General features: G+C 36.6%; 2 protein-coding genes across 5 annotated transcripts in view; one reads left to right on the top strand and one right to left on the bottom strand.

Moving 5' to 3' along the window:
• Positions 1–367: 367 nt before the first annotated feature.
• Positions 368–26,651, top strand: DONSON (DNA replication fork stabilization factor DONSON). Its single transcript, XM_045540581.1, has 12 exons — positions 368–733; positions 1,729–1,809; positions 2,948–3,148; positions 4,112–4,290; positions 5,235–5,413; positions 5,951–6,029; positions 6,144–6,248; positions 7,208–7,406; positions 8,492–8,704; positions 9,310–9,455; positions 25,230–25,417; positions 26,503–26,651. The coding sequence occupies exons 1-10, from the start codon at positions 416–418 to the stop codon at positions 9,445–9,447; spliced, it is 1,692 nt and encodes a 563-aa protein (XP_045396537.1). The 5' UTR covers positions 368–415; the 3' UTR covers positions 9,448–9,455; positions 25,230–25,417; positions 26,503–26,651.
• SON (SON DNA and RNA binding protein) overlaps positions 10,273–26,651 on the bottom strand; it is a 32,348-nt gene continuing 15,969 nt past the window's right edge. Inside the window, exons 6-12 of one of the 4 annotated variants that reach the window (XM_045540577.1) lie at positions 26,435–26,623; positions 19,482–19,592; positions 18,279–18,395; positions 13,878–14,025; positions 12,110–12,181; positions 11,886–12,001; positions 10,273–11,389 (exon numbers count right to left, since the gene is read on the bottom strand). In XM_045540577.1, coding sequence (XP_045396533.1) covers positions 11,330–11,389; positions 11,886–12,001; positions 12,110–12,181; positions 13,878–14,025; positions 18,279–18,395; positions 19,482–19,592; positions 26,435–26,623 — 813 coding nt within the window. In that variant the 3' untranslated portion in view covers positions 10,273–11,329. Of the gene's footprint in view, positions 11,390–11,885; positions 12,002–12,109; positions 12,182–13,877; positions 14,026–14,704; positions 14,785–18,278; positions 18,396–19,481; positions 19,593–25,515; positions 26,330–26,434; positions 26,624–26,651 lie in introns of those variants that run through there. The other 3 variants (XM_045540576.1, XM_045540578.1, XM_045540579.1) reach the window with 3 other exon arrangements.

The following is a 26,651-nucleotide window of genomic DNA, read 5'->3' as shown; positions in this document are numbered from 1 at the left end:
AAGTATGACGTTTCCTTTCCATCACAGCGCCGCGCTCCGGGCTGATCACATCCCTGCTTCGGGCTTAAATAGCGATCAGCTATTTCGGTGCCCAAGGGAGTAGTGCACACTGGTACCCTGAGCCGCAAGCTTCCCAGCCTCGCTACACCTGGGGACTGGACTATGGCCAAGTACCTGGCAGCAGCGCCAGGGCGGGGTCACGACTGGGCCAGGGGGCGGTGGCGGCCTCCGACGAAACCTGCCGAGTCTGGGGCGTCGCGCGCGGCGTATCGCGCATGCTCCGCCAGGCGGCACGTGGGGGCGGGGCCTCGGGCGGCCTCCGCTGGGTGCTCGGCGCGGCGCCACGTCGGGGGCGGGGCCGGCGCGCGCGGGAAGTGCTTGAGGGGCGGCTGGGTGGCCTCAGCCGTCGCGCGTTATGGCCCTGTCGGTGCCTGGCTACTCTCCCAGTTTCAAAAAGCCGCCCGAGATATTGCGGCTCCGACGGAAGAGGACCCGGAACCGTGGGGCCGCCGTCTCCCCGCCTCCTGAGCTGCCCGAGCCGGCCCCTCGCCGCGCGGCTCTTGCGGCTGGGCTGCCCCTCCGCCCCTTCCCGGCCGCAGTGGGCAGAGGCGGCGGCGCCGGCGGCCCCGCCGCGGCCCGAAGGAACCCCTTCGCTTGCCTAGACAATCAGCCGCGGGTCGCCGACGGGCCCCCCGACGGGCCGCCTGGCGGCCAGCAGGAGGCGCCGAGCCCGGTGAGTGTTCGCGCCAGGCAGCGGGGGGCTCTTGTTTTTCGTGGGTTGACCCAGCTGTGAAATCGGGGATGGAAAGGTCTCGCGTTCGAGGCAAGGAAATGGGCGCGAAGAGTGTCAGCCACCCCGTGGCCTTGGGTTGCCTCACCTTGGGAGCGGCGTCTCTTCTGAAAGGTCGCATTTGTGGGCAGTGCGTCCCGCAAGCCGCCCCGCTACACGATATGCTGACCTGGCGCGGCGTCGCGTTCGTGGGGAAGTGAGGGGCACCGGAGTGGGCCACGCACACTGGAATCCAGCTCGTAGCCCTCTTGTACAGGGCTTAAAGATGAATTAGAAAATAGGTGAAAAAATCCTTGAACAACCCATCCTGGAAGGCAGCTGTTTGATGGGCAAGTTACGAGACCCTGCTTTCCCACCGTGATTCAGGGGCTCTCTTCTCTCATTCAGGATTATTCTGGGAAGGAAGAATTTTGATTCATGGGGGTCAGAATTTACTAGCATTTTCCTTTCCCCAAGACTTTTGGATCTTTTGGTTCGAAACACCGGCCCTTTTTGTTCAGACACAGGCCGGGGCACGCTCACGCCTGTAATCCCAATACTTTGGGAGGCGGAGGCGGGAGGATCGCTTGAGCCCAGGAGTTCAAGACCACCCTGGGCAACATAGCAAGACCCTGTCTATACAAAAAATAAAACTAGCCAGGTATGGTTGTGCTAGCTACTTGAGAAGCTGAGGTGGGAGGATGGCTTGAGTCCAGGAGGATGAGGTTAGGGTGAGCTATAATCTTGCCACTGCACTCTAGCCTGAGTGACAAAGCCAGACCCTGTTTCTGAAGTTCAGGCACAAAACCGAAGTGAAACTCTGTTCGATTTATTTGGGTGTGTATGAATTTGGTTCGTTTGCATTTACTGAAAAACCTGCATGCAAGATGAGGCTCTGTACATGTTGAAAGCAAACTGCAGCATCGTTTAAGTTAAAAAGGACAATTTTTTAACCTCAGTTTTTAGAGTCTAATCAAGAAAATGATTTGCTATGGGAAGAGAAGTTTCCTGAAAGAACAACTGTTACTGAAATACCCCAGGTAATACTTTTTAAATATCATTAGAGTGTATATTTTTATAAATTTATGTTTCTCAGAAGCATTTTGATTGGAAAGCAGTTTTACAGGGAGGCTTGAGAATGATCATCTCTACTGGACATGAAAAGATGGTATCAGCCAAGGTAGAGGACTTGGAATGGTACAGTAATGATGTCTGTAATGGCAAGCCACCACTAAAGGAGGCCTAGTAGATGTGCATTTTTCCTTCTTCCTAACAGTTTTTAACACTCTTCTTTGGGTAATTGACTCCTCCAGCTCATCACTTTTGAGTCAACTCCTCCAGGTTGAGCTACTTTTTGAACTTTGTCCTTTACCAGATCTTCAAACCGAATCCGCAGATGACCACCACAAGTTGTGACGTAGCACTGAGCTTCATTCCCTTCCCCCAGCACACATATGCACACACACTTGTTTCTATTCCAGGTACTTCTGTTGTGATACGTAGTTTGATAAATGTGTAGTTTGTCCTAATGGGAACAGGCTGGAAGAGTTCCTAAGACCCATTCTCCCTTGTAAATAATGGTCTGTTGGAGATAGTTCCCCCTTCCCTGATATTCTGTTGTGATGTTATCTAAAAGAATCCTTGTAGTATGTAGAAAATTGACCTGAAAGGACAGCAAACAGGTTGAGGGAAAATATTTCAGGTCTGGAAATGTTTCTTAAATATGGCCTTTATATAATGGCCATTTGGTAAAAAAAAATGTATATATATGGCCTTTAAGGGCCCTACCTAAGTTACCTGCAGAAAGAGCAACTTAGTTTTGCTTCAAGAGTTTAAGAGGCCTAAAATGTGCTTTTTTTAAATACTTGGAAGATTTCTACTTTGGTAGCAAAATCTGTAGTACTGTAAAGAACTGTATAAACTAAAAAGTGAAATGTGCCCCTCTGTTCCTACTACCCCCAACAACAAATTCCTACTTCCAAGAGGTAACCACTGTGAAAAGTTTAGTGTGGCTGCTTTCAGACTTTTTCACAATGTGTATAGTATATTTTTAATGTTGTTTATTATATAGTTTATATAATTTTGACTTTTCATATATATTAGTATCTAATGAAATCTTTAGGTTGAAGATTTTTCTTGGTACTCTCCTAATTTTTGTCTTCTTTTTTTTTCTAAAAGACTCCCCACATATTCTCCAAATCTGATATTCCATCCTCAGAAAGTACTGAATTACCTGTGGATTGGAGTATTAAAACTCGACTCCTTTTCACCTCTTCTCAACCCTTTACCTGGGCAGAGCATGTGAAAGCACAGGAAGAGGCTCAAGGGCTTGTCCAGCATTGTAGGGCAACAGAAGTTACTTTGCCTCAAAGTATACAGGTAATTTTGAAATAAAACAGCTATGTGTTAAAGTAACAAATGTTCTTCTTTGCATAATATCAGAGATATTGCTTTCCGTTAAGTTTTTCTTCAGACATTTAAAGGCACAAAGACTTGGGAAATTTTGTTTTTCCAAAATAGTGCTTTCATACAGCCTTTTATGTAATTAACTGCCCATTAAATTTAGAGACCTGTCCTGAGAATTAATCAGTGTTGCAGGCAGCAATTGTTTGAACTAAACCATTCTTTTCTAAAGCTTTTTGTGAAAGAAAACACAAGGAAAATAAATGAAAAGCAGTTAAGTAGGATTGCAAGAACAGAAGGATTCTACTGATTTTCTTATATATACTTTGGTTGTTTTTTGTAAGCACTGATTGTTGCTACCTTCATAATGCTCTCTTGTAAATTTAGTGGAGGTAGTGAGTTATAAAACGGTTTTAGAGAAATACAGTGCAATTACTTTGAAGTATCACATCAACTCAAACTAGGTTAAAAAGGATTACCTAAAAGAGGTCTTGTTACATACATCTTTTCAATAAATAAATCAGGATGATTTGTGATTCCCATTATTAGTGTTTGCTGGCTACTTTTGAAACAGTGTTTTGGCAGGGCAGGGGGGGTGGGGAGTGGAGGGGTGTTAAACATAATGATACCAATGTGCGCACGCACACATGCCTCATGATAAAAAAGATAGTCATTGTTCTCAAGGATGGTAGAGGCTGGGGAGTTCCCATCTTTGTTTAAGTGTTCCTTCTGGCACATGGTTTAACAGACTAATTTCTGGCCAAAAAGGACTTCCCAAATAATAATCTACATTTTAGCCCCTATAGCAGTTGTTAATGCTTTCCTGTAGAAAGCAATAAAGATTCTTAGACTAACTGTGTGGTATATTCATTGTCCCTTTAATGAACTTCTATGTTTTTCACGGGGCAAAAACCGCCCACTGTCACCTCTGGATTTTAGGATCCCAAACTCTCCACTGAGCTCCGTTGTGCCTTCCAACAGAGCCTTATCTATTGGCTCCACCCTACCTTTCCCTGGCTTCAACTGTTCCCTCGTATTGGAGCTGACAGGAAAATGGCTGGAAAGACAAGCCCTTGGTCAAATGATGAAACATTGCAACACATTTTAATGAGTGACTGGTAAGATAAGTTTAAAAAAAAAACTTGTGTAATCCAACAGCAAATTTTCATCTTAGCAGTATTCTCTCATCATATTTTGTGATGTGGATATGTGCATAGCGGCAGAAGGATATCTATGTCCTTCCAAATTTTATCTGAAACTGCTCATAATCAATATGTAAACTGTTTACTTTTTTTTTAAAGCTCTTAACTCTTTATCCAATCACTGAGTATATATATATATATATATATATATATATATATATACACACATATATATATATATGAGTTTCATAAATCTATACAAACATAATTCTTTAAGTGTCTTCTTGTCAGTGACTGTTTCCTTTCTCAGTCAGCAGAAGTTGCTCAGAGAAAGTCAGCAACCAATTATCAATTAAGTTTTGTTTAAAGTAAAAATGATAACTGTTTAAGTAGTAAACACTATTTAAGTATGGAGAAGTCTTCACATCCCCATTACCAATTTCATTCCTTTACAGCTAAGTTGTATGTAACCACAAAAATTTAAACTAGTATCTGAAATGTTTGTCTTGTGTTTTAAAACAGGTTAAGTATTAAACTGAATTATACAAAGTCATATTTTAAACATTGAGTTAAATCTGTGGTCCCCAGCTCCCAGCCTGTTAGGAACTTGGCCACAGAGTGACGCCACCACTGCCCCCCTCCCCCCACCGTGCATGGAAAAATCACCTTCCATGAAACTTAGGAATAGGGAGGCGGGGAGAACAGGGAGTGGGGGACCACACAGCAGAAGGGAAGCTTCATCTGTATTTACAGCCACTCCCCATTGCTTGCATGACCACCTGAGGTCTGCCTCCCCCTGCCCCATCTGTGGAAACATTATCTTCCGTGAAACTGGTCCTTGGTGTCAAAAAGGTTGGGAACCGCTGAGTTAAATGTTTAATAATTGCTAAAGAACATTTTTTTTTTTTTTTGCTTCATAGGTCTGTGAGCTTTACGTCTCTATATAATCTGCTGAAGACAAAACTTTGCCCCTATTTCTACGTTTGTACCTATCAGTTTACTGTCCTGTTCCGAGCAGCAGGATTAGCAGGAAGTGATGTGATCACAGCTCTCATATCTCCTACAACTCGAGGTTTAAGAGAAGCTATGAAAAATGAAGGTAAAAGTTTAGGTTTAGATTTACTAAACTATATTGTAAACTCCTGCCTTAAAAGCTGAAATTTGAGTTGTCTTTTACCAATTGATTACCAATATTATTTTAAGAAATGTATTATTTCTTTATTTTGGGTTTTTCTTCCTATAATTACTTAAGCTGTTCATAACACATAGCTTTAAGTTAATGGTTTTCCCTCCTCTGATCTCTTAAATAAAACACATTAGTGGATCACGAAATCTATTTAGTGGGCCCAATCAGCACTTTTTAAAAAAGTGAACTGGAATAAAATATAATAGATGAAAAGGTATCCTATGTATGTAAAGAGCATATATATTGTGTCCTGCACCTTTTGTTTCTAGGAGATGTCTGTGTTTATAGGTTTGTGTGTTGTGTGCTATTATTAAGAAAGTTTGAAAACTACTGCCTTCATAGAGCAAGTGTAAAAACTCACATTTCAGATGTTTTACACTCTAAAAGTAGGGCATATCTGTTAAATACTTTTTTTTAAAAAACTCAGGTAAATTTTTTTCTCTCATGTAGGTATTGAATTTTCTCTGCCTTTAGTAAAAGAAAATGGCCGTAAGAAGAGAGCATCTGGAGCAAGCTTGGGATATGGGGAGTATGTGATTAAAATAACTTTTTACATCGTCTAGTGATTTATAGACTCAGTGAAATAGATTTGTAGAGTTAACAGCTTTGTGAAATGGGGATTGTAACTATAGCGATTTCCTAGGGAGCAAGTAAACAGTGATGAGGATGAAGAAGAAAGTTTTTCCTGGCTGGAAGAAATGGGTGTGCAAGATAAAATTAAAAAACCAGACATACTGTCTATCAAGCTGTATCCTTTCAGTTGCTATTAACTAGAATTAAATTTTGTTGAATTAAGTCAGTGAGGAATTTAACATTGGCTGGTTATTTTATATGAATATAATTTCTTTTTGTTGTTGTTGAGACAGAGTCTGGCTCTGTTGCCCAGGCTAGAGTGCCGTGGCATCAGCCTAGCTCACAGCAACCTCAAACTCCTGGGCTCAAGCAATCCTTCTGCCTCAGCCTCCCAAGTAGCTGGGACTATAGCATGCGCCACCATGCCCGGCTAATTTTTTCTATATATACTTTTAGTTGTTTGGCTAATTTCTTTCTATTTTTAATAGAGATGGGGTCTCACTTTTGCTTGGGTTGGTCTTGAACTCCCCACTTTGAGTGATCCTCCCACCTCGGCCTCCCAGAGTGCTATGATTATAGGCGTGAGCCACCATGCCCAGCCTATGAATATAATCTTAAATTCTATTCAGATTGTATTAAAACTGATTCTCCCTTGTAACATTAAAGTAACAAGCCGATAAGTATCAACAAACCATGAACTATTAAACTGTTTTTTTAATGAGAACATTCAATTTTGGTTAAATTTGTGGGAACACAGGTATATTTTTGACTAGAGAAGAAATATTTTTATTTGGTATTGTTTTCTAGCAAATTTAGATGGTTAACATTTTGATTCAAACATGCCTTATGACTGCAGTGAAGAGTCATAGCATGAGCATTCTATTTTCTTATGGAGAAAAGGGGTCCTATGTGATTCAGAATCCAGATAACTGGATTTTGCTTTTGATTAAAGTAACTTTTTACATTGTCTAGTGATTATATTATAGACTCAGTGAAATAGATTTGTAGAGTTAACAGCTTTGTGAAATGGGGATTGTAACTATAGCGATTTCCTAGGGAGCAAGTAATCAGTGATGAGGATGAAGAAGAAAGTGTGGAATTTGCTTTTGTAATTTCCTTAATTGTCACCTCCAGACATAAAGAGAAACATGAAGTACAAATGGATCACAGACCTGAATCTGTCGTGTTGGTGAAAGGAATTAACACTTTTACGTTGCTCAATTTTTTGATCAACTGTAAGAGTTTAGTTGCTACCTCAGGTCCCCAGGCAGGGTTACCACCAACCCTCTTAGCACCTACATTTTTCCGAGGTGCCACAATGCAAATGCTGAAGGTAATAAAGATATTCAAAACTTCACCAGTCCCTACAGCCCAGTTTTTAAGTACTTTACTTTTTTTCATAGGGTAAATTCTTGATTGTTTTTTTAAATAACTCCTAGCATTTAACTTGCTACATATTTTAATTTTACTTACCTCCCTTAAAAGCCCACAAAAAGCTTTGATATAATTATTTCAAAACCAGTATTTTTCCAATATTCTGCAGTGACAGTGGATTACTAAATCAAGATGCCATACAAAAAAATTGTATTCTCTAGAGCAGCGGTCCCCAACCTTTTTGGCACCAGGGACCAGTTTGATGGGAGAGTTCTTCCATGGACTGGGGGCTGTGGGGTGGTTTCAGGATGAGTAAAGCACATAACATTTATTGTGCAGTCAAACCTCTGCTAGTGATAATCTGTATTTGCAGCCACCCCCCAATGCTAGTATCACTACCTCAGTTCCACCTAGATCCTTGCATGCGCAGTTTTCAGTAGGTTTCAGGCTCCCATGAGAATCTAATGCTGCTCCTGATCTGACAGGAGGTGGAGCTTTTGCAGTGATGGGAGTGATGGGGAATGACTATAAATAGAGATGAAGCTTGACTTGCTCTCCCGCCTTTTCGTGCGGCCCAGTTCCTAACAGACCACAGACCAGTACACATCTGCAGCCTGGGGATTGGGGACCACAGCTCTAGAGTATACTTCAATTCAAAATCTCATGTGTTGGAGAGTGTGCTGGAGATTTTATTTACTAAACATTTTTACTCATGTAACATTGTTTAGATGTCTTAGAAAAAAATTTTTTACTACGACTTTAACATTTTGTACTTTAGTTTTTTTTTACTTTTTGTAGAGGCAGCATCTCAATATGTTGCTCAGGCTGCTCTTGAACTCCTAGGCTCAAGCAATCTTTCCACCTTGGCCTCCCAAAGTGCTGAGATTACAGGCATGAGCCACCATGCCCAGCCAGAAAATACTTTTGTTCCGTAACTATTAAAGAGAAGAAACCCCAAATGGAAATAACTGAACACATTTTTAGCCAGAGAAAAGCTTGAGAGATGGTGATCATAATTTTCTTTTTCTTTAAATTTTCATGAAGGCACGAAGCGTCAATGTGAAGACACAAGCTCTTTCCGGATATAAAGATCAGTTTAGTTTGGAGATTACAGGTCCTGTCATGCCTCATTCTCTACATTTTGTGACCATGCTACTCAAATCTTCACAGAGCGGATGTTTCTGTGTAGGACTGTATCCACACGAGCCAACGGCTGTATTTAATATCTGCCTGCCAGTGGAGAAAGTACTGCATAAGGTAAGTAGATACCCATAAACATACTATTTTACTTGTAGCTAGTTTCCTCAAATTAGTTGGAGGAAGTGGGTCACTTATGAGTCACTTTTGTATTTGAAGTTATAGAACTGTTACTACTTAATTTTATCAGTTATGCATTACTAAGAGGAAGGAATGTCTTCTGTACCTAAATTTTGAGAGAGAAATTTTATTCAGTCCTTTGTACTTCTAACAGTGACTATAGAACTTCCCAAACACAAGATAGTATTTTTCATTGTCCTCCGAAATTCAAAACATAATAGTTCCTGATTGCTTTATAATTTAAGGAAACCTTATTCACCATAGGTATTTACTTAACTGTATTTGCCTTTAATTTTGAACAGTTTTTATTTAGAGAGTTATACTAATTAAGATTGAAAATTGTCTCATACTTACCAGTTTGCAAGACTTATTTTAAAAGTAACCAACATCAGTATCTTGGGATTCTGGCACTGCAGAAATTCTTAGGATCAACTTCTATCAATAGGATGAGTTATGTGAATGAGCCATTTATTTGTCAAAGTCTCCATGGTAATTATTTAAAAACTCTTGAGTGTTCAAAGACTAATGTGCTTTTTACTGAACAGGAGGTTGTTCATAAGGAGCTTGCTAACTGTGGTTTACACCCTAAGACTCTGGAGCAACTTAGTCAAATACCATCACTGGGGAAATCATCTTTACGCAATGTGGAAATGAGAGACTACATTTATAATTGGAGATCCTGAACACCAAAGTAAGCCTAAAAGGAATCTTGGAGGAAAAAAGCCTTCTAGCAAGGAAATTCAAGATTCTTGAAGTTAAAGAAAGGAATATACTTAAAAATATGAAATGTTTATAAACATTAACTTTTTATTACATGCACTGAGCAGCAACATTAAGGTTTTAAATCATTTTCTGCTTTTACTATTTTCAGATAAGATTTTGAGAGATGTGATGATAACTCAAACTTTTTTTCCAAAAAAAAACCTTCAAATAACTTGAATGAGAAATCTATATCCCTACAACGTAACTGTAAACTGAGTAGAAAACTGAATTAATGTGTTACCTTGCAAATGGGAAATTGAGACTAAACCTGTAGCAATTATCTCATGGCACTGTGACAATGAATACCATCAGGGAAAAATTATGTTACTTTAATTAATATTTACCTAATACTATTAGCAGGTTGTTTTATAAAGATAGAAAATAAATATAGACACTTATCTACTGAGCTGATTGTTGAGGCTTCTACCTTAGCATCTTTCCTACTGATTTATAATTCTTCTATTCTCCAGTATACTTAAATTTGTCTTTTTAAATGCATGTTAATTCAGATAAAAGGGTTTTAAGAGGAGTTGTAAAGTCTGCTTAGTTGTCATGGCAAAGTAGTATTTAACATGCTTATGGGTGAGTGTGCGCGTGTGTGGTGGGGGTGTGCATGTATGTGTGTGTGTGTGTGTGTAATTCAAATTTTTTAAATAAAAGTGTTTAGAAATCAAAAGCATTGGGTAAAGATATAATAGTATTTAAGTATGTATTCACTTTATAATCCACAAAATAAAAACACCACATTTATTCCAGAGAAGTTTGTATTTGGGCCTTAAGCTTTTGAAAATAAAGTTTAGAGACATAGCATATGAATACCACTGTAATACACATGAAATATTCTATAAGACCCTAAAAATTAACATAAACTTAAACTTTCTCTCATAGTCAACAAAATAGTGGCTGGTTGCCAATTTTATTAGATAAGTTGGTTACAGCATTTTAATTATCATTTTACGTCTATCTAGGTGTAGCTGAAATTCAAAATGCACATCAAAGTAAAACTATATCACAACTCAATGCCATACTAAATGTACTTGGCCTCTGCAGAATTCTAGTCAGACTTCATTTTTGACTCCCTTATGACCCAAGTGGCTTTAACAGGAATGCAGGACTTAGTGCTGATCATCACACAACATACCACTTTCTTTTTATAACCTCTACAAAATTTTAAGGGGAGATGGTGGCATTAGCCCTGTGGAACAGATCTTGCTTGATTACCTCAATAACACTGGCCCAGTATCTGTCCAGCAGAACCCATTGTGAAATAGTACAAGGTGCACAGCCCTTCTCTGATTACAGGCAAGTGTTACAGCAGCCTAGCCATAAGGAAGGGGAGTTACATCATAGTACAAAATACAGTATAAAAGCGTTATTTAACATTCCACACTGAAGATTACTGATGCCTTCAAACAATCGTTTGGATGTTAGCCACTTAAACAAATACATCACTAAGGTAAACAATATAAACATACCAAAACCCTGTATGGTTAAATACAATTTCCATGGTACAAAAATCAAAGCCTGGAGATGTTTGTACAGATTGCTTTTTACACAATGTCTTAAATTGCCAAATATTTACAACATTAAAGAGGAAATACATTGTGATGCAGAGTAAAATTATCTGAAATGATTATTATAAAACCTCAATCTATCTACGTGAGGCACTCCTGAAGCAAGTGGCATTAGCCATGAGGTCCTTTGGTACAAGGCCCATTGCTTGAAGAACCACAGTAGCTGCTGTGGCTTTAGCATGCTTCTTATTAGGGCTGGCAAAGCTGGGCTGGTAAGCGCTTCCATTTATCAATACCTATTCAAGAAAAACATACAATTGGGCTGGTAAGGGCTTCCATTTCTCAATACCTATTCAAGAAAAACATACAATAAGAACAGCATCAAACTTTAATATCTATTAGCTTTGTATTTTTTCACTAAATGCTAGAAAAATAATTTACAAAAATATAAACCCATACTATGTAAGTCAAATTAATTTCAACCCAGAAGCAGTAAATCATTTGGGAAAAGGGACTGCAAATTAAGAGCAGATCTCCAAATTGAAAAATAAAAATAAATCAATACCTGATAAAAAAGTACTAAACAGATTCCCCATGTTCCACTAGAAAATATCAACAAATTGTGTACCAGATTTTGCCCACATTTCCCCTCTAGTTTTTTAAAATAAGATACTCACAAGTCATATTAAGGCACCCTTCTGTGTTTTAAAACCCGACCACTCACCCACACATATGAACCCCCACCCACAAATAGAATCTTAATCTTGTGATCGTGTTTAGCCCTCACCCTCTAACATTAAATTATCAAATTAATATATACAATTAATGAAAAAATTCATATTTACCCTAAAGAGAAAATGTTTGCGATGATCAGGGCCACTATCATGGACCAAGAGAAATTCTGGTGGTTGCCACCTTCTCTTATTACAGATTTCCATCAAGGCAGATACAGGATGCTTGCCTGCCAAAAAAAAAAACCTTGTTATAAATTATTTCCAACAACTTTTATAACAAATTATGAATTCAAGGTGGGGGTGGAACAAGAAGGAATTCAAAAATGTGCTCTCACCTGACAGATCTTTCATTGCTGCAGAGAAGTTCCCAGACCTCTTTTGTGCTCTTTCTCCTACTGCAACAAGACCTTTAAAAAAGGGGGGAGGGAGGGGGCATTGTTCACTAAATAAATCTCAAAACATCATTTTAAATTATAATATAGAAAAGCAAAGACTCCTGTAGGAGCCTGAACCTAAATCCATGCCTTCAAATAAAATCAGTTTCCTACTAGAGTTCTACATCAATTTTAACTTCTCTTGCTGTGTTTCAATATATAAATTTGTATTTTATGTTCATATGCCTTAGTATTAGAAATAGCAAATGTCCACAAAATATAAGAATTTAATATATGAATATGTATGCAATTACATATTCAAATTAAATGCCATGTAATTATCAACACCTCCATGTCTGTTTCTTTACAAGTTTAAAGTAGTGGCTATTACAAGTGATTTCTGCAGGTTTACTGTCTCAAAAAATACTCATTTATGAGTACGTTCCCCAAAACGTTAGGACTTTCTACCACCAGAAAAAAGGGTGAATAAGGCAGTTGTCTAAAAGGATAAATACGTCCTCCCTTTTTCCCCAGGAAACACTCCCTTTCTTAACAAATGTGAGATGTTCTCAAAATATAAACATAACTTCTCTACATAACCTCCTCCCTCCCCACAGGTCTATTTCAAAGAGAACTAACTATATTACTAACTCAAAACAATGCTTTCCCAATTTCTATATAGTCTGATTATCCCTTATCCAAAATGCCTGGGACCAAAACTGTTTTAGATTTTTTCAGATTTTCAATGTCTGCATTATACTTACTGGTTGAGCATCCCAAATCCAAAAATCTGAAATCCAAAATGCTCCAATGAACATTTCTTCTGAGCCTTACCTTATGTCAGCGCTCAAAGTTTTGGATCTTGGAACATTTCACATTTCCAGATTTAGTATGCTCAACCTATATATTACAGGAAAATTTTTAGCCACTCCTTTGCTAATTAATTCCTGGGATACGTTTGCTGTTCTCTTGAGAACTCACACCCAGACCAATGTTGCACAACTCCAACATGGAATTTTGCAATACATATTTGGTGCAAAACTAGTTCATTTCCTAAAACAGTATTCCAAGGGGTGTTGTCTGTGGGAACTAAGTATATATTTAAATACTTGACAACTACATACAGGCTATATAGATCCCCCTCACTCTCCAAGTGTCTGAAGATAGTAGGAAAATACAATCAGTGCTAAAAGTTCCAAAGTGCCCTAACACAAGACAGTTAACAAGAGGTGATGGCTGTTGTCGGCATTCGTTCTACTATTTTCCAACCCCAACCCAACTTAACTATTAAGCTTAAAAAGAGGGACAAGCAAAAAGGTTTATGAAGTGAAGACAAAACAGCACTCTAATAGGAAATAATGAAAATGTGTAAAATATCTGACAAAAAATAAATTGTAGGAAAAAGACAAGCATAGTCCTTGTCATGAGAAAACAAAATCAAAATTCCATTTTCTAAACATGAAATCTACTTACTTTTGTAGTCATATAATTAGATATATGCACATTTTCCTAATAATTGGCTCTTAAAAACTCAAACTAGTGTCTCCATCATACTGATATAAAAATAAGCTGCTGTGTGTGAAAATGGATTAAAGTTTTTTCTGACAAATAGCTATACATATACAAGAAATAACTCCAGTTCAGGATCACAGGGATTAAAGGAATGTATAAAATGAAACCCTGAATGTTAAAGGAGGTATAATAAACATTCCAAAAGAGAACTTGTTACCTTTTCGGTCTGTCTTAAAATCAACTAGGATGGGTTCCTTATTTCCTTCTTTGTTTTTTCCTAATCCTTCTCCTTCTCTCCAGCCCATTTTTCTCATCAAAACGGCTCCCATTCCTCCAGTTACCGGGGCTGCTCTTAAGAACTGATCCTATCCAAGGAAAAGAAAGGTAAAATGTCCCCATTTTACAGTTAGAACTTCACTACAGGCTCACTGGTTACTTTCTAAAAAGAGGAATCTTATTTTGCTTCTAGATCTGTTATAGGTATAGCAATTAAATGTAAATGCTTCTATACTTAATACATACTGTAGTGTGTATGTTCTAATTATTTTCACATTAACATATTATTTTGAAAGTCAAATCAGACAAGTAAATGGCAGTTTTAAAACAGTAGCCCTCATGCCACCCTCCAAAAAAAAAATTAGAACACTCCTGTTTTCGTCCACTATTTAGGTTCACTGGTATCTCTTCTTAGCTTGCAAAATAAAAAGAAGGCAATGTTAAAAACAGTCAATAATATTGTCCCAGGTGTACCTAGTTTATGAATAAAGCCCAGAAATCATTTAGAAATAGTTTGGACACTGAAGAAGCATACTGTTGTCATCCAAAGTTTTCTTCCCCATTCTACTATAAAGCAAGTATAAATATTTTACTTAGAAAATCCCTATGAAGCAAAAAGATAACTCTTTAAAATAAATATATGCAGTAATAAATAGAAGAGAATCACATAAAATGCCCTGTAAGTACACCAAAATGAATTTGAATTCCTTTAAAACCTAGCTTGATGTTAAAAAAGACTTTTAAAAAACTCCTTAAATGTTTACATACCTAGGCCTCGGTAGCAGCAGTGTTGTGAATAGTACGGCTGGCACTGACCGGGGCAAGAAGACAGCTACAAGGATTTGGCCCTGAAACAAGTTTCCATACAGAGGGGTGAAAGTTCACAGGTTATTCTGTGAACAATCATCTCTCTTGTATCCAACCCACTGAACCATAATTTCCATCAAAGCAGCAAACCACTTAATGTCCTAAGATGCACAACTATATATCCATTAGCATGGTGAACAATCTTTTTTTCACGTTAAGAAATATTCAATGCCTCTTTTTAAAGGGCATCCATGTACATATAATATTGAATTCTACTGTTGATCATTAAGGCCATTTTTTTTAATTTAAAACATTATCTCCAAATCATGCTTTATTTCCCCCTTGGCCATTAAATTTTAGGTTTACATTTGCAAATATATAGCAAAAGTCATTAACTTACCAACAGAGGGAGTCAAAACCTTTGGTAGCTCAGGAAATAGTATGCATCATAATTTCCTATATTGATAAGTTAATACTAAATATAAAAAATCCTGTTTTTACACAGTAATAAAACTGTATAATCTCATTTGTTTCCCAGCTTTATGATTAAATGCTGGGGAGAAAACATGCCAATGATGTGTGACTAGACATTAAGTTCAACAAGGTGCTCTGATGGAAGGAGGCAGCTGTGGAGGTAAAAACATACCCCTGGTTCAGTTCCTTATTTGGTGCAGGCCATGCAGTGTAGATGTATAAAGAGAAAGGTTAGCTGATGCTTGGATATCAACTGCCTTGATGCTACACACCTAGAATGACTTTTACTTACTTCCAGGTTCATCCGCCCCTCTTTTCCAGGGAATACTCCTAAAAAAAAGGGCAACTGTGCACAGTACAATATATAACCCCAAATAACCCAGGTTTCCAATTTTGTTTCCATTCTCTAATATCTTCATCTGTTGTTTCTCTACCCCAGTGTGTATGCTGTTTACAAAAAAAAGCCAATCTAATGAGACCGTATTAATAACCAATATTTATCAGGTCATGTCCAAATCATTTCATTCCAGAAAATGAAAGGTCTTTTAAATCAACCACCATTTGAAATGTTTTACTGACAAACGAGAATACTGGTAAGACTTCTCTTTTTTAATCTAAAAATATCCTGCAATAATCTAAGAAAGAACACAGAGAATGCTGGCATTCCATGTGGTTTTTAAAATATAAAGAGGATGTTAGACTATATACTAAAGCAAGAAAAAAGCCAAAATCATCATGGAGCAAATTTCCTAAACACAACTAAACATTTAATGAGTAGACAGTATTTGTGATGTTTAACAGGGAATGACATTTTAAATTTTCAATTACCTACTGACTCCTACATGTTCTGGCCCATTTTCATAAAAAAAGAAGTTCCTCCTTTATAGCAGCATCAAGTATTCTTCAGTAATTCTATACAACTGGATGCTTTCCTGAAAGTGTTGCTTTTTCTATAATTTAAAAATTGGTCTGACAAACACGTATCTTATGATAATTTAACAAAATGATTCACTTCCCAAAGTATATATTTTACATAAAATATAATGATGAAATCTTTTTAAAGGTCCTACTAAACATTTTAAATTATTTATTTAAAATCTGTGAACTGCCATAAGATTGAAAATACCAAAAATTATTTAAGGGACAGGGGAAAGCCAATTGAATTAGTAAAAGATTCACTGTGTACAAGTTACTTATGATACCATGTCACGATGATATTTAGAAGTATACAAATGTTACGGATCAGCACATCATTATACAGATAAAGACTAAAATTTTGCAATGAAAGCACATTCAGAAGTTTCTACCTAGCAATGCACATGAGTGTGTGTTGTATGTCTAGTTAAACACCCATGAACTTCATGTTTTAACTTCCTGAAATATTGAATACTCAGCTTCAAGACTAAATAATATTAAAGAATCAAAACAGTAAAGAATTAGATGTACTTTTATAATTCTTCCCATTGATAGATGAAAGCCATTTTTTAAAGACTACACAAATCGTTCTATTTTTAACTGCAATATAAAATAATAGTACAAAATTAATCCAAACTTTCAATATTTTGCTAGATTATCACTGTTTCCAACATGACCCCTCAGCAAGCTACATTGTAATTTTTCAATGACTCTGAACTCACTGTACACATAATAGTGCAACTACTTCCCCCAAAAAGGGAAGCAAAATGAGTATGTATGTTTTATATTGATCTGTTAAGAGAATCAACAGAGATAAAACTATCAAAACTGAAATAAATGTTATGAGACTAAACTGTCCAAAGCAACCAATTATCTTATTTTTTGGAAATCTAGCTTGTTCACTGGCACCCAGAGTAGCTCTCTCTAGGTAACCATCACACTGATTACCACTCCTGATGCAGTAGTAAGGACTTGTCTCCACTTGACACTTGGGAGACTGAAATTCCAAAAAGTTACTTGCCCATGATCATACAAGGAACCAGGTGTACAACAGGATAAAGAAACCTTCCCAATCCATTAGAACACGCAGCCTCCCAGTTTCAGCACTGTTATGCATGCTGCAAGTGCTCCTGAAACAAATTTCCCATCACTGATCGAACCAAGATTCATCCCTTCACCAGAAGGTATTTCTTCAGAATGCCCTTCTCAACCACCTAAGACTCCCCCAATGATGAGGCAGCCGTAGATGGAGTTCACAGGTCTCACTGCAGGAATCTGAAACCAGGTGCACCTACATCTTCATAGCGCAAGGTGTCCGTCCTCTCCCTTGATTTTACGTCTTATATATCTGTTTTTTTTTTTTCCATGAAATTAGTGGTTCTCAAATTGAACCTGTGGATCACCAGAGGCCACCAGGGCCTAAATGGTGGTCCACAGATTAATCTCCATCCCCATCCCACCGTTCACCACCCTTCAGCATGGTCCACCCCACTCCAGCCATCCTCCCTCAGCCTTCCAGTACCATAGCAAGATCACCACATGCAGTGCTAACAGTAGGGCCCCCCAACCACTTCTGTAACCAGCAGCTGACCTGGGGCTGGAGGTCACAAGAGGAGAGGAATAAGGGCCAAGGTATCTTACAGGAGGGTGCAGGAACTAATGAAGGGGTAAGGACAGAGAAATAGACCAATGGAAAATTAGGGTGGTAGAGGGCCTCAGGGGCAGTGATCCACCAAAAACAAACCTGTAATAAAGTATCCCATGATGAAGAAAAATTTGAGAATCACTGCTTTGAAATGATTACGTTAGTAGTCCAGCAGGAACTGTGGAATATTCTGAAGAGCACCTAATATGCTATTAGTATTGAAACCAGAGTTAAATAAAAATACCACCCCCCGACCAAAATCAGCAGCAGCAATTTAAAAAATAACCTCAGGATATAAAATGAGTGGCTCTTGAGCCATATTTATACATTTGCCATTGTCTCATGAATCCAGTCCATCTTCAGTGTCCATCCTGGAGCATATACACACAGCAAATTTACTCAGGAACTTCACTGGCCTCTTCATGCATTTTTAATAAAACATTTTCCAAAAACGTTGTAACTTTGTACTTCAACACTTTTGTATGTGCATATATTGTGTACCTTTTTAATCCAGGCTTGGGCACCAGTATTAGCCAACTGTTCTTGTGTTAGAACCTGTACGCCTGTACTTCCTGTGAACTGGCCAGGAATAGAGTTCAGCTGAGCCCAGGCATCAATCTGAAGAAAAGAAGCCACCTCAATTAACTAAATAAAATTACTTATTTGATTAAAATGCCATTGGTAATAATTTAATTCACTAAACACAAATGCCTTAATAACAGACTTAAGCATTTAACTTTAAAAACAACATATTAATTCATATTTAAAATTAAATATTCTGCTAAAGTTAAAGAAGCAGTTTGTTAACATTCAGTGAATCTCATTAATAACAAGATTTGAGATATATATCTAACTAAAAAGCATAGCTACAATATTTTCTTCAAAATATCACAGAAACATGAAAAATGTACAAAACAGCTCATATAACAAAGGATCCCCACCCTCCTTCTTACCTATCTCATAAAAATGCATTCTAATACATGTCATGATAGCCTGGTTTTTTAATTACTTCCTTTGAGATATTATAAATCAAGAATAAATTCATGACATATGCTTAAAGAGTAAAAAACATACAATACTATCCCACTCAAACACATTAAAAAGCTTTTTAAAAAACTGTGGACTGCATCAACCACCAACATTTTCTCTGACAGTTAAAGAATCAGCTGTCATTTATTCAAATTGTTTTTCCTGAACACCTGTACTGTCATCAATGTATTTCCTGTTTGAACATGTACTTATTGTTTCTATATAGATTTATCATAGAAAGAAAAGTAGAAGAGAAATGGAGAAGCTGTCCATTGTCAAAAGCAGACTATGGATTCAGATTGCTTGTGTTGGAATCCCAGTTCCCCCACTTACTAGTTGTGTGACCACAGATTTCACTCAACCATTCTTTATCTCAGTTTTCTCAATTGAAACATGGGAACCCGTAATACCTAACACATCTCATAGGGTTGTTGTGGGCACTTAGCTATATTTATATAGCAGACTGTAAACTCTATGAGGGCAGGGAATTTGTTCTATTTTGTTTGCTCAAGAAATAATTCCTGCCACATAGTACACAATAAATATTTACTGAATCATCAGACCTCAAATCATTTTCATTTAATAAGCCAGCTAATTTAAAAAGTACATGATTATGTCACAATTTAACCATCTAGTTAGTGAAATTCTCATTTAGACATTAAAACTGCTACATACCCTTTCCTGAGCTCGGTTTAACATGCTCATGGCTTCAAGGTCAAATGCGTTCTCACTGAGTCTTTTCTGAGCAAGTGCCCGTTCACTCATTGCTGTAGAGATGTCCACAGGCTAAGAAAGAAAACATATATAATTATCTCAAATTACCAGAGCTCCCTAAATTCTGAAGAATGCCTGTATCTTTAGTTGCTACATTTCAAAAACAAAATAATACCCTTATATACTAATAATCTTGTTAAGTAAGGAGAAGACTCAAAAAAGGAACATAACCTTGGAAAGTAGACAAGGATTAAGGTAAATTACAAGGTATCATAGGCATTATCATAGGCAGCAGAACCATTCAGTATATTTTCTACTATAGCAAACCATAATTGTAGAATGTTCCATTAAAAATCTCTAGCCTTCATTAACAAAAAGTTATTTATAATAAACTGGGAATTATTTGAACCAAATTTTATACTCCTTAGCAGTTTTCATTTTACTCTCACTTTTATTAGCATTAACCTTCAGAAGCAGTAAGTAAAATTCTTGAATAAGCAGAAAAGCATTATGATCACTCCTTTACTCATCAGCATATCTCTTTCATCTTCTGTAGTTGTGCACGGGTATGGTTTGGTCTTAAGAACTCAATTTCTTTAAAGAATATGTTCAGGATATAAATAAATGAACCTTTTGTTTTCAGTTTATATAGATTTATTATCAAAGTTAAATATTTCTGTGGAAGTCCGTAATAACATCAAGTGAAACAGTTTTAAATGTTTGAAGTCTTAGGTACTCCTCAAAGCTCATATTACTACCTTATAAAACTATGCTAAGCAGATGTAAATTTTATATTTTAACTTTTTTAAAAAAGTAATCTTTGAAGGAAATTCTCAATTTGTCAGATTTCTGGAAGGTTTAACTACAGAAGGAACACCCATCAAGTAAGTATTTGATATTTTTTCTTTTAAAATTAATAAGTCAAGTTGATTTGTATCAACTCACTAATTCATGACTTTTCTTTCAATACCTCTTACTTGTACTATTTTCTAGTTATCTCATGCAAAAAAATTCATTTTTGTAAAATGCTTATCTGACATGGAAAAAATTTTGCTGTTTTCATGTACAAAAAATGACAAGTACTGCATGACCATGACAGATGTAAGTCAGTAAAATCATTAACAGTCTAATGTTCCTTTGGATAAACCAAGGTTTTCCTTCTACAAAGCAAGTATAAATTCTTATATAATGCTTTCTTAAAATGAAGGCAAAATTAAACTGAATTCATTCTGTAATTATTTATTAGACTGTATCAATTTTGTGAATAGAAAGATCATAATCTCCTAAATCAACTTAGAAAATTATCCACACAAATTAGAATATTTCTAAGGCCTATCAGAATTAATCTAAGCAAAATCTGACTGGAACACTAAGAAACTTAATATGTTCACCTTTCACTTCTACTGTATTTCTGATCAATTCCTAAGACTTTAAATGGGAATGCAGATATTTCAGGCCACAATTTATGTCCCCTAGGCCTACCTTCCATGTTTCCTGAAATTGTCAAGTAGGATTATCAAGGTGACTTTTGAAGGCATACTAAATGAGACATGTACTGTCTCATTAACCTTCCCAGACTTACTTCAGTTTTCACAGCAATCTATAAATCTAAGTGTTAGGGTGCTTAGTCATAAATAATAAGGTTTTTATTCTGAAAAGGCTAAAATCTGAGAGGATACTGGGAAAAACATGTCTACCCATCATCCCAAAGCCTGATCCCCAATTTCCAACTATAAATTAGCCACAAAGATATATTTAGAAGGCTTTAAAAATGCTGACTTTCCTAGAATAAAACTAATTCTTTCCAAGTGGAAAGCAAATGAATATACCTATGAATTCATTTTTGTAGAGATTATTTTATATCTTCATATTTTTCCTCTTTTAGCCTTTATTAAGCAGGTAACCTAATGCCTCATCATTTATCCCTAAAATAAACTTCCTTCATATCTCAAGAATGTTTCACATTACATTCACATCTTACTCTGAAAGGAATATAGCAACTTGGTATTTACTTTACATAAAATTACAGCTATTATTTCCTAGGGTCGTACAAACTTGATCTATTCTTCAACAGGCTTACCAAATGAGCTGCAAAGTTCATGTCAAAAATTTATTACCAAATAATTTGCCTATTAATTTATTTTTAAATATGAAAAGATACGCTCAAAATAGAATGAATCAAGATTATCTTAACCTCTAAGGATCTGGAAGAGTTTACATCAAAAGCCTTTTTCCAGCTTTTCAAGGTAACTCAAGATATGCAATAATGCATAAAAAGCCAACTATAATACCCAACCAGCAATATTCAAGGGTCAGACCAGATATTATGTATCCATAATAAACACTCATAATATGCCACAGCTACCCCTTAGAGCAGCACTGTCTAAGAGAACCTTGTCTGCAGTCATAGGTGCTTGAGCACTTGAAATGTGGCTAGGGTGATTAAGAAACTGATTTGTTCAGTGGCTGGTGACTATGATATTGGACGATGAAGCTTTAGAATCTTAATCACCCTTTACTATTTAGAAACTGGAAATGTGCGAAAGGCACCAAAGTGAAGCTGAAAGCCCTTCTAAAATTTAGGAAAAAATTTTAAATTCCTAGGATACTATTATCAAGTTGTAGTAACAAACCTTATTTGTTTCCACTGATATACTACTATACAGATTAGCTTGCTACCTAATATATAAAAACGATTGTGTAGTAATAGTGTAGGTAGTATAACAGGGGAAATGTGTAATTTCATTTTCCCTCCGACCAGTTTCTAAAAGGTGAAATTTTAAAGTGTCCTGAATTGTAATTTTCATGTTAATAAAAACTGACCGAGTTCTTTAATCTCCTTACCATAGCAACAATGTAGATTACCACTACTTCTAAAATCTACAAAGGTGTCCTCAGGTGTAATGAAATACCTAATGTGAACTGGCACCACGTAACATGCATTTCACGACCTACATCATATGTGTGCCTTTTGTATCTCCATTTCTCATTTAAAATATTCTTCTAAGTCAATTTACTCCCCTTTTGTTAACCCAGCTATCTACATAAATAGAACAGCCATCTTAAGAATGTCTTAGAGTATCAATGAAAGGCTATAAAAGATCTAAAGATAATTGTTAGGATGGGGTGAGTCAGATAAGGAAAATGACTCCTACAGCCAGAAAATGATTTTCTACACAGGTAATTGCAGGTATCTCAAAATTAAAAGAAGGATAAAAGGAAAACTTTAATTATAAGAAAACAGAAATAAAGAAAAACCATCTGGCCTGTCGATAAAACATGATTTTAAAATACTTATTAAAAATTGATGAAATATAAAGAGGTTCATATGTAAAAGACCAAAATGAGAACTACAAAAACAAAGCCACAGTAAATACAGAATGTCCCAGTTATTGTGTGTTTAATTGGTTTTAAAAACTGAATTATGAAGCATTTTATTATATCATTCAAAATTCTCTAGGGGGTAATTCTTACATAAATCTAAATGAAGTATAATGTGAAAACCAAAAGATAACCTGTTAAATGGCTGAGAGAAATTCAGTGTTAACTACCTAGAGAATATAGGGAGAAAAGAACGAATAAAGCTGTACATTACATATTTTAGCAGTGCCAGGACCTTTGTGTTTAATTTCCAATTAAAATCTTCATTTTACTCCAAGAAGTTAGCTTTCCCAATCTTTATACATTTAGAGCTTCTACATTTAAGAGAATTTTAGTTCCAACGGAATGTAGAAATATGATTCAATAATACAAACTAGCAAACTGCTTAAGATGATCTTAACATCTAAGTAATCACTAGACCTTAACGGAGCTGGACACCTAAAAAATTATTGATACTAAACCCATGAAAACTCCACAGTAGTAGTTATAAATGGAGTCATCACTCCACTTATGTCAATGGTTACATTCAAATCTTCTACACAATAAAGCTTTCCTAACTTTATTACCAAGAGTTAATGTCCTTGAAGACTATTTTTTTAAATATTAGTTTTTCAACATTTGATATTTCATTGTTTATAAATCAGATTTTCACAAGTATGGTCGAAGTTTGTAGTCTCTCCTTACTGAAGATGATGCTGGCTGGTTTCTGAGTAGGAAGATGATGCTATGGCAGTAGGGCAGTCTGATGAGTTGTTTTACCATAAGATATGGATTTATGCTGCTCCATCCACAACGTCTATCCATTCATACTTATGTGTCACAGAGCACTCATATGCCAGACAACTGGTGGGGTTAGGGATTATAGCAAAGCTAATTCAGCCTTTATGGAGATAAAATCTGTGATCTTTGCCTGAATGTCTTATGCTCAGGACTAGAGAACCACAAACTTCATTTATATTTATTAAAAAAGACTGATAAAACATTAAAAATACTATTCAGTTAAAAAGTTGGCCATTTAAAAGAACTTTCTTTTTACTCTAGAAAGCCTTTATTTCACCAAAAATATTTCACATTGATATATAGAACACATTAACTTTACAAATATAGTAATTTAGATGGTAGCCAAATAACTAGAACTAAATATTTTATATTGTGAACATCTCTTCTACATGTCTGACATTATTATTGCTAGGTAAAAGTACGAGATTTGAAAGCAAAACACAATCCTGTCTTTCCCCTCCAATATTTTTTGGGTTTTTTTAGCATTAAAGTTAATCTATATATTGTTCGAGTCTAATTTTCTAGTAGTTCTGATATCAAATAATTATACATATTTTTCCACAAGAGACACCATCTGCTTCATTCATTTAGCTCTCTGAGCAGAACTTATTTTTCTTCTATTTTAACAAGTTTTAACAAGACTCCTTTACGCAAATAATTTTATAGTTATTTAAGAACACCTTCTCTATCAAGCGCCCCTCCCCCAGATATCTTACTAGTTCTCAACCTTTATTTAAAGTCTGACAACTTTTGATGACAGGTAGGGCTAAGACATCACACTTTTAGTGTTAAGACTGAAAATAGCTGAGTACTAAATTTCAAACATAAATATATATACACACACTCTCAATCAAAAAAGTGTAATTATCAGGATTTACTGAACACTTTCCCCATGTTTAACTGAAGAAATTTGAAATAATTATGGTCAGTTATCTTCTCAGGAAAATCCCTTGGAATTTTGCCGTCTTTATTGTCTTCACTACACTGGAAATATTTCACATGTAAAAACTCTTCCCAGCTATGTTTTGTACAACTCTGTTGAATGTTTAATCTGCAAGAAATTAGTTACTAAAAGCATATGTACTGGGATCTGTAAATTAAGTTTGTTCAGCCTTCTTACCATCATGGTTTACACTGAGCTACCACAAGAAGATTAAGTCAGCTGCAAATGTCAGTTAGCCTTTCCCTCTTGATGTGCAGGTAGCCTGATTTGGGGATTAACAACTGAGCTACTCAACTGGTCTTACTAAATTACTATCTAAACCAACTATCCCTCCCTCACTGATGATGACATAACTTGCTTCAATTGTTGAACCCCATGTGAACATAGATCATCATCTGTGACTATAAGTTGCACTGACTAGTAATCATGACCAGCACCAGCTTCACTGTATAGAATTTGTTCCCTTTCAAAATGCCACAGGTCCCAAAAGAAAAAGGAAAAAAGAACAGTGAAAATGTGGTCTTTGAATACCTCGGGGGGAAAAAAACACTGCTATCAAAACGTTTCTGATTTGGGTTCTGTTCACTTTCTGATTTTATAAACAGGATTTATTTATACAATTGGAGGTGTTTATTGGAAGATGATGATATGGCCAATGGAACCTGAAGTGAAGAGTACAGGTCTCTCTGACCTACATATGCCAAAACTGCAAGAAAAAGGAGTCCGTGTGGGCATCAGATATATAGTCCAGTCCTTGGACAGATGTCTGGGCTTTGGAAACCAAGGGCAAGAGGTGATGACAACTAATCTATGGTAGCACTGAAAACTCCCACCCCCCCCTAGTAATTCTCCACCCTCCCACATCCCCCAAGCGTGATTTTGCACAACAAGTTAAATAAAAGTAAACTGTTTATTAAAAGATACAGCAAAGGTACAGATACAGAGATACATACAAAGATACAGATATATATATATATTTACATATATATACAGTCTTGCTGTTTTCATGTGCACTATATTTAGCAGCACATATTTAATCAGGCGGCATTTTAATGGGGTTGTTTTGACACTTGGCATTATTACTGCGTCATTTTGACAAGATACAACTATAGCCTTGTGGAAATTTCAAAGTGTGAATTCCACTTCTCCAACTTTTAATAGTAGCAAAGAGGGGAAGGAGAAGGGAATAGAGTACCAAGGCTGAGCATTAGGTTAAACACAAGAATTCAAAAGGGCCAAGGTAGCATGGGGAAGGGAAAATGATTAAAGGCTATCTGACAAACAACCCAGAGAAATAGTAAAAAAAAAAAACAAAAAATCATTTAAGGGCAATGGGCTATGTAACCCAAGATTGCTCACATCAGCCTACAATGACCTTTTCCAATCCAGTTCTTGTGTTGAACCTGAGGATCTGCCTCTCTCCACTCAATCCCTCCACCCAGTAAATTTGCTACCACCAAAATCTAGAGCTATAGAGCCTTGAAGCAAAACGGGAAGCTAAATAGTTGTACCTTGGGCTACCTTCCCACAAGTGCAAGGAGGGCCCAATGTTGGGTAGGGTTGTGATAACACTGTTCTCTGCAATTCGATGCTTTTCACTTTGTGGCTTGGTTCCACAAAGTGAATTGCATCGAGTTACTGTCAAATGAGAAGCTGCGGGTTGTTTCATCTGTCGTCTAACCCGGCCCTGCCGTTTAACCCGGCCCTAAGAAGAGTGAAACAGAATCCAAATCAGATATAAAGTAACAATAAAATGGCAGATTCAGGTATAAAACAGGAAAAAAAAACCATAATAATTCCTCTTACTTACCTCTGAGGGCAAATTGCTGCTGAAAACATTATCATCATCTTTGTTTTCTTCACCATTTTTTTCTACAGGAACCCACTCTCCATAAACACTGTCAGCTTCTTTTTTCCGATGTTGAGATCCAGATGACACGGGAAATTCTTTTGTTAATGTTACCTGGCTTTTTGGTGGAGTTGGCTTTGCTGCAGCAATCTAAAAATAAAGTATTTCTTAATTAAAA

Source organism: Lemur catta, chromosome 1 (assembly GCF_020740605.2).
Source record: "Lemur catta isolate mLemCat1 chromosome 1, mLemCat1.pri, whole genome shotgun sequence".
NCBI lineage: Eukaryota > Metazoa > Chordata > Mammalia > Primates > Lemuridae > Lemur > Lemur catta.
The sequence above is the reverse complement of the archived record's forward strand: the minus strand, read 5'-3'. Positions and strand labels throughout refer to the sequence as shown.